The sequence below is a fragment of the Mus musculus genome, chromosome 7 (genome assembly GCF_000001635.26).
Source record: "Mus musculus strain C57BL/6J chromosome 7, GRCm38.p6 C57BL/6J".
Lineage (NCBI taxonomy): Eukaryota > Metazoa > Chordata > Mammalia > Rodentia > Muridae > Mus > Mus musculus.
This window is the reverse complement of record NC_000073.6, coordinates 17,811,516-17,828,039: the sequence shown is the minus strand read 5'-3', so window position 1 is coordinate 17,828,039 and position 16,524 is coordinate 17,811,516. Positions and strand designations below refer to the sequence as shown.

The 16,524-nt window shown below is 41.4% G+C and overlaps 1 protein-coding gene across 3 annotated transcripts; it reads right to left on the bottom strand.

Annotated features, from left to right (window-relative positions):
• Positions 1-12,412: 12,412 nt before the first annotated feature.
• On the bottom strand, positions 12,413-15,358 carry Ceacam14 (carcinoembryonic antigen-related cell adhesion molecule 14). Of its 3 annotated transcripts, none has more exons than NM_025957.4 (3): positions 15,213-15,358; positions 13,630-13,989; positions 12,413-12,930 (listed from the first exon to the last, which is right to left on the bottom strand). In NM_025957.4, exons 1-3 carry the CDS (start codon positions 15,274-15,276, stop codon positions 12,563-12,565), a joined length of 792 nt encoding a protein of 263 aa, NP_080233.1. In that variant the 5' UTR covers positions 15,277-15,358; the 3' UTR covers positions 12,413-12,562. The 3 variants fall into 3 exon arrangements, with proteins under 3 accessions (NP_080233.1, XP_006540367.1, XP_006540368.1); XM_006540304.4 differs by lacking the exon at positions 15,213-15,358 and adding an exon at positions 14,659-15,132 and having other exon boundaries at positions 12,547-12,930; XM_006540305.4 differs by lacking the exon at positions 15,213-15,358 and adding an exon at positions 14,659-15,144 and having other exon boundaries at positions 12,566-12,823.
• Positions 15,359-16,524: the final 1,166 nt, after the last annotated feature.

Sequence of the window (16,524 nt, the reverse complement as noted above, 5' to 3'; positions counted from 1 at the left end):
GATTTTCATGAGGGAAATTGAGATATGTAAGATCACATATCATCATGCACAGGTATAAAGATCTCAACAATAAGGAAAAAATCAGAAAAGAATTTAACCAGCAAGGAACATGAAACCAATGTAATAACTACTCCCAGAATCACCTATCCCAAAGTCACGGCTTCCAACAACACAGAAATAGACACAATCCAACACAAAGATATCAAAGGGAGCTGGACAAAGTGGTGGATGCTCCATCAGTCTTTACCCTTCCCTGCAGCACTGGGGAGGCAGAGGCCAACAGATCTTTAATTTCAAGGCCAGCCTAGTGAATTCCAAGACAGCCCAAGATATATATGTAGAGAGAGACACCATCTCAAAATGAATAAGGAATGACTGTAGGAATATCCAAACAAATCAAAAGGGATAAAAATTAACTGAAAAATTAATTGCAAGAAACCACAGAATGTACACAAACAAAGGAATAAATACAGGATAAGATTTGAGAATTAAATAAAGACAGAGAAACACTGATGAAAATCTATATGCTACTGAAAATGAACATTTGTGTATGTCTAAAACCCTATGAAAGCCCTATGGATAAAATGGATAGAATTGTGTTACCAGTGCTTGAAAGCCAGATAGAAAAGTCAGATCATTCCTTCAAGAACAGGCATAAATTAGCAGGAACCCCAGCTTGGAACATCTTTGGCTTAACTTCATATCAGCCCTACAGAAGTCAGAAGCCTTAGACAGTGGTAGAGTGGAGACTCCTTCACACTGCGGGACACTGGCCTTGGAGAAATGGCTATTTCTTTTTTTAAATATTTTTTTATTATATATTTTCCTCAATTACATTTCCTACATTTCCAATGCTATCCCAAAAGTCCCCCATACCCTCCCCCCCACTCCCCTACCCACCCATTCCCACTTTTTGGCCCTGGTGTTCCCCTGTACTGGGGCATATAAAGCTTGCCTGTCCAATGGGTCTCTTTTTCCAGTGATGGCAGACTAGGCCATCTTTTGATACATATGCAGCTAGAGTCAAGAGCTCCGGGGTACTGGTTAATTAATAATGTTGTTGCACCTACAGGATTGTAGATCTATTTAGCTCCTTGGATACTTTATCTAGCTCCTACATTGGTGACCCTGTGATCCATCCAATAGCTGACTGTGAGCATCCACTTATGTGTTTGCTAGGCCCTGGCCTAGTCTCACAAGAGACAGCTATATCAGGGTCCTTTCAGCGAATGCTTGATAGTGTATGCAATGGTGTAATCTTTTGGAGGCTAATTATAGGATGGATCCCTGGATATGGCAGTCTCTAGATGGTCCATCCTTTTGTCTCAGCTCCAAACTTTGTCTCTGTAACTATTTCCATGGGTGTTTTGTTCCCAATTCTAAGAAAGGGCAAAGTGTCCACACTTTGGTCTTCGTTCTTCTTCAGTTTCATGTGTTTTACAAATTGTCTCTTATATCTTGGGTATACTAAGTTTCTGGGCTAATATCCACTTATAAGTGAGTACATATCATTTGAGTTCTTTTGTGATTGTGTTACCTCACTCAAGATGATGCCCTCCAGGTCCAACCATTTGCCTAGGAATTTCATAAATTCATTCTTTTTAATAGCTGAGTAGTACTCCATTGTGAAAATGTACCACATTTTCTGTATCCATTCCTCTGTTGAGGGGCATCTGGGTTCTTTTCAGCTTCTGGCTATTATAAATAAGGCTTCTACGAACATAGTGGAGCATGTGTCCTTCTTACCGGTTGGGACATCTTCTGGATATATGCCCAGGAGAGGTATTGCGGGATCCTCCAGTAGTACTATGTGCAATTTTCTGAGGAACATTGAGACTGATTTCCAGAGTGGTTGTACAAGCTTGCAATCCCACCAACAATAAAGGAGAGTTCTTCTTTCTCCACATCCTTGCCAGCATCTGCTATCACCTGAATTTTTGACCTTAGTCATTCTGACTGGTGTGAGTTGGAATCTCAGGGTTGTTTTGATTTGCATTTCTCTGATGACTAAGGATGCTACACCCTTTTCCAGGTGCTTCTCAGCCATTCAGTATTCCTCAGGTGAGAATTCTTTGTTTAACTCTGAGCCCCATTTTTAATGGGGTTATTTGATTTTCTGGAGTCCACCTTCTTGATTTCTTTATATATATTGGATATTAGTCCCCTATCTGATTTAGGATAGGTAAAGATTCTTTCACAATCGGTTAGTGGCCTTTTTGTCTTATTGACGGTGTCTTTTGCCTTGCAGAAGTGTTGCAGTTTCATGAGGTCCCATTTGTCAATTCTCGATCTTACAGCACAAGCCATTGCTGTTTTATTCAGGAATTTTTCCCCTGTGCACATATCTTCGAGGCTTTTCCCTACTTTCTCCTCGATAAGTTTCAGTGTCTCTGGTTTTATGTGGAGTTCCTTGATCCACCTAGATTTGACCTTAGTACAAGGAGATAGAAATGGATCTATTTACATTTTTCGACAAGATAACCACCAGTTGTGACAGCACCATTTGTTGAAAATGCTGTCTTTCTTCCACTGGATGGTTTTAGCTCCCTTGTCGAAGATCAAGTGACCATAGGTGTGTGGGTTCATTTGTGGGTCTTCAATTCTATTCCATTGGTCTACTTGTCTGTCACTATACCAGTACCATGCAGATTTCATAACAATTGCTCTGTGGTAAAGCTTTAGGTCAGGCATGGTGATTCCACCAGAGGTTCTTTTATCCTTGAGAAGAGTTTTTGTTATCCTAGGTTTTTTGTTATTCCAGATGAATTTACAGATTGCTCTTTCTAATTCGTTGAAGAATTGAGTTGGAATTTTGATGGGGATTGCATTGAATCTGTAGATTGCTTTTGGCAAGATAGCCATTTTTACAATGTTGATCCTGCCGATCCATGAGCATGGGAGATCTTTCCATCTTCTGAGATCTTCTTTAATTTCTTTCTTCAGAGATTTGAAGATTTATCATACAGATCTTTCACTTCCTTAGTTAGAGTCACACCGAGATATTTTATATTATTTGTGACTATTGAGAAGTGTGTTGTTTCCCTAATTTCTTTCTCAGCCTGTTTATTCTTTGTATAGAGAAAGGCCATTGACTTGTTTGAGTTAATTTTATATCCAGCTAATTCACCGAAGCTGTTTATCAGGTTTAGGAGTTTTCTGGTGGAATTTTTAGGGTCACTTATATATACTATCATATCATCTGTGAAAAGTCATATTTTGACTTCTTCTTTTCCAATTTGGATCCCCTTGATCTCCTTTTGTTGTCGAATTGCTCTGGCTAGGACTTCAAGTACATTGTTGAATAGGTAGGGAGAAAGTGGGCAGCCTTGTCTAGTCCCTGATTTTAGTGGGATTGCTTCCAGCTTCTCTCCATTTACTTTGATGTTGGCTACTGGTTTGCTGTAGATTGCTTTTATCATGTTTAGGTATGGGCCTTGAATTCCTGATCATTCCAAGACTTTTATCATGAATGGGTGTTGGATCTTGTTGAGCTTTTTCCGCATCTAGCCAGATGATCATGTGGTTTTTTTCTTTGAGTTTGTTTATATAATTGATTACATTGATAGATTTCCGTATATTAAGCCATACCTGCATCCCTGGAATAAAACCTATTTGATCAGCATGGATGATTGCTTTAATGTGTTCTTGGATTCTTTTAGTCAGAATTCTATTGAGTATTTTTGCATCGATATTCATAAGGGAAATTGGTCTGAAGTTCTCTATCTTTGTTGGATCTTTCTGTGGTTTACATATCAGAGTAATTGTGGCTTCATAGAATGAGTTGGGTAGAGTACCTTCTACTTCTATTTTGTGGAATAGTTTGTGCAGAACTGGAATTAGATCTTCTTTGAAGGTCTGATAGAACTCTGCACTAAACCCATCTGGTCCTGGGCTTTTATTTGGCTGGGAGACTAATAATAACTGCTTCTATTTCTTTAGGGGATATGGATTGTTAACTTGATCCTGATTTAACTTTGGTACCTGGTATCTGTCTAGAAATTTGTCTGTTTCGTCCAGGTTTTCCAGTTTTGTTGAGTATAGCCTTTTGTAGAAGGATCTAATGGTGTTTTGGATTTCTTCAGGATTTGTTGTTATGTCTCCCTTTTCATTTCTGATTATGTTAATTAGCATGCTGTCCCTGTGCCCTCTAGTGAGTCTAGCTAAGGGTTTATCTATCTTGTTGATTTTGTCAAAGAACGAACTCCTCGTATGGTTGATTCTTTGAATACTTCTTCTTGTTTCCACTTGGTTTTTTCATCCCTGAGTTTGATTATTTCCTGCTGTCTACCTCTCTTGGGTGAATATTCTTTTTTTTTCTAGAGCATTTAGATGTGTTGTCATCTGCTAGTGTGTGCTCTCTCTAGTTTCTTTTTGGAGGCACTCAGAGCTATGAGTTTCCCTCTTAAAAATGCTTTCATTGTGTCCCATTGGTTTGGGTATGTTGTGGCTTCATTTTCATTAAACTCTAAAAAGTCTTTAATTTCTTTCTTTATTCCTTCCTTGACCAAGCTATCATTGAGAAGAGTGTTGTTCAGTTTCCACGTGAATGTTGGCTCTCCATTATTTATGTTGTTATTGAAGATCAGTCTTAGGCCATGTTGGTCTAATAGGATACATGGGACAATTTCAATATTTTTGTATCTTTTGAGGCCTGTTTTGTGACCAATTATATGTTCACTTTTGTAGAAGGTCCCGTGAGGTGCTGAGAAGAAGGTATATCCTTTTGTTTTAGGATAAAATGTTCTGTAGATATCTGTCAGGTCCATTTGTTTCATAACTTCTGTTAGTTTCACTGTGTCCCTGTTTAGTTTCTGTTTCCACGATCTGTCCATTGGTTAAAGTGGTGTGTTGAAGTCTCCCACTATTATTGTTTGAGGTGCAATGTGTGCTTTGAGCTTTACTAAAGTGTCTTTAATGAATGTGGCTGCCCTTGCATTTGGAGCATAGATATTCAGAATTGTGAGTTCCTCTTGGAGGATTTTACCTTTGATGAGTATGAAGTGTCCCTCCTTGTCTTTTTTGATAACTTTGGGTTGGAAGTTGATTTTATTCGATATTAGAATGGCTACTCCAGCTTGTTTCTTCAGACCATTTGCTTGGAAAATTGTTTTCCAGCCTTTCACTCTGAGATAGTGTCTGTCTTTTTCCCTGAGATGGGTTTCCTGTAAGCAGCAGAATGTTGGGTCCTGTTTGTGTAGCCAGTCTGTTAGTCTATGTCTTTTTATTGGGGAAATTGAGTCCATTGATATTAAGAGATATTTTAAAAAAGTTATTGCTGCTTCCTTTTATTTTTGTTGTTAGAGTTGGCATTCTGTTCTTGTGGCTGACTTCTTTTTGTTTTGTTGAGTGATTACTTTCTTGCTTTTTCTAGGGCGTGATATCTGTCCTCCTATGGTTTTTTTTCTGTTATTATCATTTGAAGGACTTGATTCATGGAAAGATAATGTGTGAATTTGGTTTTGTCGTGGAATACTTTGGTTTCTCCATCTATGGTAATTTAGAGTTTGGCCGGGTATAGTAGCCTGGTCTGACATTTTTGTTCTCTTAGTGTCTGTATAACATCTATATAGGCTCTTTTGGCTTTCATAGTCTCTGGTGAAAAGTCTGGTGTAATTCTGATAGGCCCTCCTTTATATGTTACTTGACCTTTTTCCCTTACTGCTTTTAATATTCTCTCTTTAATTAGTGCATTTTTTGTTCTGATTATTATGTTTGGGGAGGAATTTCTTTTCTGGTCCAGTCTATTTGGTTTCTGTAGGTTTCTTGTATGTTCATGGGCATGTCATTCTTTAGGTTTGGGAAGTTTTCTTCTATAATTTTGTTGAAGATATTTGCTTGCCCTTTAAGTTGTAAATCTTCATTCTCATCAACTCCTATTATCCGTAGGTTTGGTCTTCTCATTGTGTCCTGGATTTCCTGGATGTTTTGAATTAAGATCTTTTCGTGTTTCTTATTTTCTTTGATTGTTGTGCCGATGTTCTCTATGGAATCTTTTGCACCTGAAATTCTCTCTTCCATCTCTTGTATTCTGTTGCTGATGCTCGCATCTATGGTTCCAGATTTCTTTCCTAAGGTTTCTATCTCCAGTGTTGCCTCACTTTGGGTTTTCTTTATTGTGTCTATTTCTCTTTTTATGTCTTGGATGGTTTTATTCAATTCCATCACCTGTTTGGTCGTGTTTTCCTGCAATTCTTTAAGGAATTTTTGTGTTTCCTCTTTAAAAACTTCTACCTGTTTAGCTGTGTTCTCCTGTATTTCTTTAAGTGAGTTATTAAAGTCCTTCTTGATGTCCTCTACCATCATCATGAGATATGCTTTTAAATCCGGTTCTTGCTTTTCGGGTGTGTTGGGGTGCCCAGGACTAGGTGGGATGGGAGTGCTGCGTTCTGATGATGGTGAGTGGTCTTGATTTCTGTTCGTAGGATTCTTACGTTTGCCTTTGCCATCTGGTAATCTCTGAAGCTAGTTGTTATAGTTGTCTCTGGTTAGAGCTTGTTCCTCAGGTGACTCTGTTAGCCTCTATCAGCAGACCTGGGAGACTAGCTCTCTCCTTAGTTTCAGTGGTCAGAGTATTCTCTGTAGGCAAGCTCTCTTCTTGCAGGGAAGGTGCCCAGATACCTTGTGTTCAAACCTGCCTCCTGTCAGAATATTTGTTCCACTCACCAGAGGTCTTAATATCCCGTGGTGGGTCCTGTGAGGACCTTGGGGGAGTCCAGAGACTTCCTGGGCAAGGCACCGTGGTGTTGGAGTGGACCAGAAGGGACTTTTGCCCCTGATCAGGCCGGGTTATCTGCTTCCCTAGTTAGTGCAGTCTCAGGTCTGGTGCGATTGGATTGGAGCAGATGCTGTGTACCACTCACCAGAGTTCTTAGGATCCCATGGGGAATCCTGTGTGGGTCCTTGCAGGTGTCCAGAGACTCCGCAGGCAAGGCACCCCGGTGCTGGAGTGGACCAGAAGGGACTTGTGCCCCTGATCAGGCCGGGTTATCTGCTTCCCTAGTTAATGCAGTCTCAGGTCCCGCGCAATTGGATTAGAGCAGACGCTGTGTTCCACTCACCAGAGGTCTTAGGATTCTGTGGGGAATCCTGTGTGGGTCCTTGCGGGTGTCCGGAGACTCCGTGTGCAAGGCTATTTCTACCAATAGGAATTTGTTGCAGGAAAATTTCTCCATGTTGTCACTGAACTTGGTTGGTCTCTAGTCATGAGTCTCAAGCTGGGATCAGCCACCATTCCTTAATTAGGCAATTAAAAGAACTGAAATAACACTTGTAAGCAGAAAGCTATTTATTCAGAAAAGAGAGTAAGGGTAGAAATAATGCACATGTTTGCCTTCTGTCTTTGTTTCTTTGAGGGCCTTGGTTTACTTGTTGGCCTTTGATTGTCTGAAACCTGACTTCAATGTTCTGAACTGAGATTAGCATTATAATAGAAAACCGATGATAACTACATCTAAGCAGATGCAACCAGAATATAAACCCACTTACCCTACTCCATCATTGTCTGGGTTCAATTCCATCCTATAGTGTGGTTCAATAAGGTTAAATCTCTTTCTAAAGAGATAGTTCCCCCTTTTGCTAGGACCTCTTCCTTCTCTCATCATGAAATCCCTGTGGAGATCCCCCTTTTATATGGGAGTTCATTGTTTCAATCATCTAATGGGCTCAGAGATACACATGGCTATAAAAATATCTTCCTTCCTGCCAAGCAGGTTATATTATGCAAAAATTATTAGGTGCAGCCAGGATATAAGACCAATTCCTGCAAGAATTATTATTTTTGAGAGCACAGCAAGGCTCAATCTCTGAGTACTGTAGGGTCTCTTTTTGATTAAATGTAGAAGTTACAAATTGGCATGAAAATGATGAATCCATGAACAGAGGGAAACCGTTGTGTGAGTTCTATTGGGGACAGCACTGGCCAGAGGATGCATGTGAGTATAAGGTCTCTCTACTATGTTAATTAAGAAACAAACCAAACTTTGCAGCAGTGTCAAATATAATGGTTAGAGCCTATTTAGAAGAATTCTATCTGGGCCTCTGTGAACTGTGAGGCACAGTTCTTTCTTCCTCTTTCTAAGACCCAGGAATCATGAACAAAGTGGCATCAAATGTTTCCATATTATATAGTCTAATGGAACTAATAGTGTCTGGAGTTTTAGATCATGTCACAAGATCACAGGAGTTTCCTTGAGTAAGTATAACAATATGAGATGTATGTACATATGATAAAGCCATTAGATGGCAGAGATTGTATCACCTCTTTCTTGGGAAGGTCCAAAAGCCACAGAAGGACCATGAGCCACACTAAGAGGAAGATGACATCAAAAGTGATACAGAGGAAACAAGCAAGACTTTGGGGTTGAGAGTGATGTCCTTCTACCTTTAGCCTCTGGGGAGTCAATACAGAGCTTCAAGATGTGTTTCTTTCTGTCTCCTGGATAATTACATACACCAATACCACAAAAGTCAAGATACATGGACAGAAACACAAGGAGTACTCCTTGGCAGTGTGTGTGAATGTGTGTGTTCATGTGTGTGTGTGTGTGTGTGTGTGTGTGTGTGTGTGTGTGTGCATGTGTGATGTTTAGGGTGTGGGCATACTATGAAGCATAAGAGGAACGGGTGTTTCATCTAATTTCTACACCAGGAATCAGGAAAGTCAGCCATTGAGGTGGGAATGTAAATGGATTGGTGAACTGGACAGTGCAAGAACATACCTTCCTCACAGGACCCCCAATGGAGAAGCTAGAGAGAGCACCCAAGGAGCTGAAGGGGTCTGCAACCCTATAGGTGGAACAACAATATGAACTAACAAGTACCCCAGAGATCGTGTCTCTAGCTTCATAGGTAGCAGAAGATGGCCTAGTTGGCCATCACTAGAAAGAGAGGCCCCTTGGTATTGCAAACTTTATATGCCCCAGTACAGGGGAATGCCAGGGCTAAGAAGCAGGAGTGGGTGGATAGGAGAGCAGGGTGGAGGGAGAGTATAGGGAACTTTTGGGATAGCATTTGAAATGTACATAAAGAAAATATCTAATAAAAAAATAAATATAAAAAAGAACATACCTTCCTGAATGAAGGGACAGGGGATGAGTGACACAAAAGAGTAACAATAGCAGAAATGTGAATGACTGCAAAAATAAGAGTAAAATGACTTCCAAGACTCCAAGGAGCAAGATCTAAATGACTACATGAGGAGTGTCACTCTCAGAACTGCTACATACAGCAGCATTCCTAGGATGTTCATGTAATTGACTTTCTCTCTAGGATGTTCATGCATGTGTCTTTCCAGGTGGATGAGGAATATATCAGAGGATTGGAACAAAGGTCATAGCCTCCAGGATGAGTAGGGAGTGGGCACTGTCAGATATACTAGGACTCTACGTGCAATGTTTAATCTCTGAAAGGGTTCTAAGACATCGATTCATAAACACATCCATCTACCCCTACCATCCACTCATAAACCAATCTACCACCACCCATTTGTCCATTCATTACTAATTCCTTTCTTCTTTCATCATAAAAGTATTGAGTGTGCTGCACACTAAACCCTATGGCTTGCAGGAACTTGGTGGAGGAATAAGGCAAAGCCTTCTCCTTCATATAGAGGAGTGAACCCTCCATACTAGTAAATCTATGATCTGAAGCTCAGAGCATTGGAGTAGGAGAATTAGGCAGGAAGGGGGTTCAGAATTCAATTAAGGCTTTATTACAAAGTCAAAACTGACTGTTAATTTGTTGCTTCCACTGCCTAAACCAGACTCTCCCTATGAGACACTGATGCCTATGGTGAAATTTTCTGAACCCATGGCACTCCTCTGACCTATAGATGCTGGATAAGGCCACCTAAGTTAGATAAGTTGGAGCTGTACCTATACATAGTCATTTTGTGCTTCTAATCTGCCACCCATAGGCTTTTTAATTTCCATTCAACCAGTATCTTTGCTTTCTCTCAGATTTCCTACTCTAGTACACATGGTAACATCATTTCCTTGCCTACAAGTGAAATTCAAATGTTATCAATGTACTATACTTGAGACTGAAGAGCTGTTAAAATCAGGGGTGCATGTTATTATTTTCCTAAAGAAGAGAAATCCCTAGCCTGAACTCCTGAGGACAAGCAGATGCCAAGAGGACCTATGTTTCCTTGGGGATCCAAACTTTACTGTGAAGTCTCTGGACTATCAGAACAGCCAATATGTTGAATGGCTACTTGTCCAGCAGTCCTGTCCATGCTGAATTCCAGGAAAATTAAGTGCCCAAATGACCTATCCTAATTTGATTATCATGACGGATACTGGGTTGTTCTACGTGCTGCAAAATTTGGATGCAAATTGACACATTGCTTCCAGTTAGCTCTATAAGGTAGTCAAATTCAAGGAATGCCATGAAGATTTCTCAAAGTCATTTTCAGGATAAGGACCTGGAGAGTCTGAGCTGAGGATGATATCCCTGATGTACTGGCTAGTTTTGTGTCAACTTGACACAGCTGGAGTTATCACAGAGAAAGGAGCTTCAGTTGAGGAAATGCCCCCATGAGATACAACTGTAAGGCATTTTCTCAATTAGTGATCAAGGGGGAAAGGCCCCTTGTGGGTGGGACCATCTCTGGGCTGGTAGTCTTGGTTCTATAAGAGAGCAGGCTGAGCAAGCCAGGGGAAGCAAGCCAGTAAAGAACATCTCTCCATGGCCTCTGTATCAGCTCATGTTTCCTGACCTGTTTGAGTTCCAGTCCTGACTTCCTTGGTGATAAACAGCAGTATGGAATTGTAAGCTGAATAAACCCTTTCCTCCCCAACTTGCTTCATGGTCATGATGTTTGTGCAGGAATAGAAACCGTGGCTAAGACAAATTGGTACCAGGAGTGGGGTATTCCTGTGACAACCTGACCATGTTTTGGGGAGGACTGTGGAAGGACTTTGGAACGACTTTGGAACTTTGGACTTGAAGATCCATTTGTTGTTAAGAGTTCTGTCAGATGTTGTGTAGGAGCTTGGAAGATAATGTTGAGAACAGTGCAGAAGATGGAGGTCTGGCTTGTGAAATTTCAGAGGGAAAAATTAAAGACTCTTTTCAGAGCCGTTGCTATTTTGATTGGGAAGATTATGTAGTTCTGGTTAGCTGGGGCTGAAGAATCAACTGTGATTAACAAGATACCAGAACTACTAAAGTGAAACTGTTGCATTACTGGGACTATTGATGCTGGTTAGCTGGAGCTAAGAAATTGGCGGTGATTAAGAAGAGACCAGCATCTTTGAGGTGACATCTTCTGGGAAGTGTTTTCTGAAAGCACAAAGAGGCTGTGTTCCAGAGATAGCCAAGGTTGTACTCCTGCATCAGCGGGACTTGATAATTTGTAAGGGTCACCCAGGTGGTATTGGTTTTGAAGGCATGAAGGGGTCATGCAGAGCAGCTGAGGCTCAGCACTGTGAGAGGGCATGGAAGACCATTGGTGAAGGTGCAGCCTCAGTTGCAATTGACAGCCCAGGGCTGAAGGGGTCATGTAGTGTTTTGGAGATACCAGTACCATGAGATGACCACCAAGAGCAGCAGCAGTGGAGTACAGGCATCTGGAGCCTAGAGGACGACGCTTATGCTACAAAGGGCATGGCTGGAGAAGTGACCCAAGCCCTTGGAGGAGCCCAGAAGATCGTGGGTTGGATCCAAGACATTGGACGGTTGGAGATTGATTTTTGTTTTTGATTGTGACTGTGCCCTGATATTTTCCCTCTTGAAGGAAGAAACTATTTAGTGGCTCCCACAGTTAAGAGACTTTTAATTGTAAAAAGACTTTGGATTTTAAAAGAGATGGATATTTTAAAGAGATTGAAATTTTAAGAATATGTAAAGACTGTGGGACTTTTAAAGTTATTTAGATCTTGGGGATGAATAAAAATGTAAGGGTTGAGGCTTACTAGTGATGTGTTTGTGTGTCAAGTTGACAAGGGGTAAATTGTACTGGCTAGTTTTGTGTCAACTGGATACAGCTGGAGTTATCACAGAGAAAGGAGCTGCAGTTGAAGAAATGCCTCCATGAGATACAACTGTAAGGCATTTTCTCAATTAGTGATCAAGGGGGAAAGGCCCCTTGTGGGTGGGACCATCTCTGGGCTGGTAGTCTTGGTTCTATAAGAGAGCAAGCTGAGCAAGCCAGGGGAAGCAAGCCAGTAAAGAACATCCCTCCATGGCTTCTGTATCAGCTCCTGTTTCCTGACCTGTTTAATTTCCAGTCCTGACTTCCTTGGTGATAAACAGCAGTATGGAATTGTAAGCTGAATAAACCCTTTTCTCCCCAACTTGCTTCTTGGTCATGATGTTTGTGCAGGAATAGAAACCCTGACTAAGACACCTGGACTGAGTTACCATACTACCGTCTGCAGGTTCCAGCCGGGTCAAGGCTTCTGATGTATTTCAATTTGCCCCATGATGTGTGTCTTTTACTAAAGGCTCAAACCCAAGTGAGAGTACACATTCCAGATGGGAGGGAGGTAGAATAGAAACCTCACTGTCTTAAGTTTACAGAGAAGAATAAACCCCACCATCACCCAGGAGTCACAAAGAATCATTTACTGTTTACTTGGACTTCAATAATGGCCCATTCTAATTTCAAATCAACAGATATGGTTCGTAGGGTGTAAAGCCCTGTGTCATTCTTTGTGACATTCAAGAGAAGCAAGGACCCATCGTTGCGTACTGTCAATCTGTCATAATATGCATGCCCCAGCATGGTTGAATTGGTTAGGAATGAATGGCTTGCTATCTTCAAATGGTCAAGTGGAAGTACTCCTTTGTGCCAAGCAAAGGCTTGAAGCTTCTTTGGCATCTGAAAGACCCACAAAATAACATTGATGTTTTCTTCAACCCTAGGTGGCACCAACGCAATTTTGAGTTGAGAAGGGGTGAGATGCTTCTTGTAACCTAAAAGTGGGCCTAAATGGAAAAAAGAAAAAGAAATGGAAACCCTCAAAAGTGGTTCTTCTGCATTTAGTAGGAAGAAATATCTCTGAGCCCTGAGCAGGTATGAATCAGCCTTGGTCTGTGAGTGAGGGTGTATCTATCCTACTCGGTGGAGGTCAGCACACAAATTTCATGCACTTGGTACCCATGAACTTCTGTATGGGACTTTCCCCTTGACTGTCTACAAGGCTCAGCATTCACTGCCTTCTCTACAGCCTCTGATGTCTGCTCAGTACTCCATCCTTGAAGAACTCCTTTACCTCCAGCAGGGCCCCCTAAGCCTTGTTGCTCTGAAATTAGCTCTTCTGTCCTCTGTCACTCTGAGCTGAGTCTAGGACAGAGGTCTGGATCCAAGGTCACTGAAGATCCCATAGTTTCCTCATGTCTTCCTCAACTCGTGTGCACGTTTTTGGTGAGAGGTCCAAGGGTCTGGGTTGAGGCTGACATCCTTGTCTGAGTTACTCAGCACAAGTCTACCTCTCTGCAGGTGCAGCCAAGTGAGGAATTCCATTCCATGAAACTTTGTACCCCAAATGCATGTCCTGCACTAAATCCTCAAACAACAACATAGAGACAAAATGTCAGGAGATCCAGTTTAGGCCTGACATTTTTCAGAATGTTCAATGGACTAGACCCCACCCAACAACAGAGTTCACACAAAAAATTACTTACTGTGTACAAAGAATTCTGTACGTATTATTTTAGGTCTTGAGTTTGCATCAAGTATCCGTAGAGTGTAGTATCCTGAGTCTTTACTGGTGACACTCTTGATCAGCAGAGATCCATTTTTGAACACTGTCTCTCTACCACTATGTGAAAGTCCGATCACAGTAGCATTGATAGCTATCACATGAGTTGCAATTTCACAACTCTTGAGCACTCTAGCTCCTGTGAACCAGGAAAAGACTTTAACATTCTTCGGCAGGTTATGCACAAACAGAAGAACGTTTTCCCCTTCAACAGCAATGGGAGGCACTGATTTGATGGTGAGCTGGGAAGTAGTGGGAATCAGCCAGCAGGTTAAAAGGGAGACTAGAAGGAAAGAGAGAAATTTCATGAACATTGGGACCTCTATATTTGATGGAAAGATGAGATCTGTGTCCTGAGTTGACAGATCATCACTTACTCTAGGTGGGTAGGTGTGAGTGGCACTTTTTTACTTGGAAGGGGTGAACAATATAACCTCCACTGCTCCATCAGTTGCCCTGAACCTGTTCTGTTCTGTGTATGGAACTCTTTCCTTGGGTTCCTCAAGGACTCCCCACACTGCCCTCAGCTTCCTGCCTATATTCAGAGTACTTGGGCTGAGATGGCATCTCCTGTTACCTCTTGCTCTAGAGATCGTCACTTTTCATTTCTTTTCCTTTCCTTTCCTTTCCTTTCCTTTCCTTTCCTTTCCTTTCCTTTCTTTTCTTTTCTTTTCTTTTCTTTTCTTTTCTTTTCTTTCCTTTTCCTTTCCTTTCCTTTCCCTTCCTTCCTTCCTTCCTTCCTTCCTTCCTTCCTTCCTTTCTTTCTTCCTTTCTTTCTTTCTTTTTTTTCTTTTTTTTGATTTTTTGTTTTCTCTCTTTGGTCTGAATTCTCTGATTCTACTTCTAGATGTTCTTTCTGGTCTAACTTATATTCCATTAGTCTAGAGATTTATTAGAAACAAGATGAGCCTGATATCTTTGGAAAGTCCAGAACTGATAAAGGCTTGGATACCTTTGGATGAGTTGGAGAATGCATGTGCCAGGGATATTCCAATCCAGGAGTACACTGAAAAATGCTGAAATATGAAGCTAATGAAACATTTAGTACAAGATTTTAGTATTGTTTGTATGTGTGAGGAAGGTGAATGTTTATATATGTGTGCACTCATGTGCATTTGTGTATAGGTGAATGCATACACAGCATATACATGGAAATCACACACCTTGTATGTGTTGGGAATTGAATTGCTGTCTTAGGATTGGCAGCCAACAGCATGACCATTAAATCATCTTCCTATTTTTTTTTTAAATTGGACAGTCACTCTCATGGTTGGGAACATCAATCCTTAGAATACAGTTGTCCATGCGATTGACTTCAATAGAAAACAATGGTGCTATTTCTCCATTATACTATCTTGTGTCACTTTCTGTTGCAGAGTTCCTGTTCCTGTCTATGTCTACTTCCCAAAACCCTAAGACTATCCCCAGGTTCTTGACTTCTTCAGGAACTTCAACAAGCTGTGAGATCCCCTTCTCCCACTCAGTGCTAAAGAGTAGCCTCCTCACCTGTGAGCAGGAGCCCCTGCCAGGAGGTACAGACTTTACAGGAAAGTGCAACGCAGTCCATCATGACCTCTACCACCTGCCTCCTGCTCTGTGTACCCTCTGTGAAAAGCTTCAGCTCTCGTGCTGTTTCCAAGCTCTGCTCTCCTGTCAGTTCTGCTGCCCTTCCTCTCTTTTATCTCAGTCTCCTCCCAGGTAGGAGCTCATCCTAGAATCATATGAGCTGGTGACATTTTGTATATACAAAACACATCAGTTCATTTTCGCCTATCTCCTGCCCATAACCCTCAGGCCCTTTCCTCTCATTATGTCTCAGTCCACCAGACTGCACATTGAGCAATAAAGCTGATAAAGTCCTCTGTGGACATATGGTGCGGTGTGGTTTGCCTACGAACAGAAAACCATGTATGATATAAATGAATATGCTTTATACAATTCCTAGAAAACTGATTGTTCTAATTTTCTGTTGCTATGATAAACAGCCTTATCAAAAGCAGCTTAAGAGTGCACTGAATTTTCAGGCCAGTCACAGAGCTCAAATCCATCATTGAGGGAAGTCAAGGTACACATAAAAGACAAGAATCTGGAGGCAAGAACTGAGAAGGTCTTTCACTGGTACTCTCTCTTTTTAATATTCTTCTCTGTGGGTCTCTGTTTCTATATTTCTGTCTCTCTGTGTGTCTTTCTCGCCCTCTCTCAATCTCTCCATCCCCCTCCCCACCTCTTTCTCTCTCATACATGATCCACTATCCCTCTTAGGTAATCCAGAGCCACGTCCATAGGGATAGTAGCACTCACAGTGGCCTCTGCCCTACAACTTCAATGAAAAAACTCAAGAAAGACCTCCACAGAGATCTTCAAAGTAATCTATGAAAGACACTGACCCAACTGAGTATCTTCTAGCCCCACTCCTGAAATTTTAGGATGTGTACTTTTGACAGTAAATGCTAACTACCACTGGAAGCTCCCTGCTATCGAAGGAGTGCCCATCACTGTTGTCTGTGACCATCACTTGAGCTCCTGTCCACAGCCTCAGACAGCTGGACCTTCAGAGACAGATCTCAGTTCAGAAGCAGCCCACCCAGTTATTCACTTTCCCACTTCCCTGAATCTCAAGCATAGAACTCTTTGGTGTCAATCAGTGACATTTTAATTCATGAGAAATGTAGTGAAATTAGTAACATAGTCTATTCTGACTCAGGACAGGCTTGCTTGGCACCTTCTCTTCTCCTTCCAGTCAAAATGGCATCAGAGGTGAGTCAGTCACCAAGTGAGACAGGAACAGATGTAGGAGCAGAGCTCTGAGCTGCTTTTT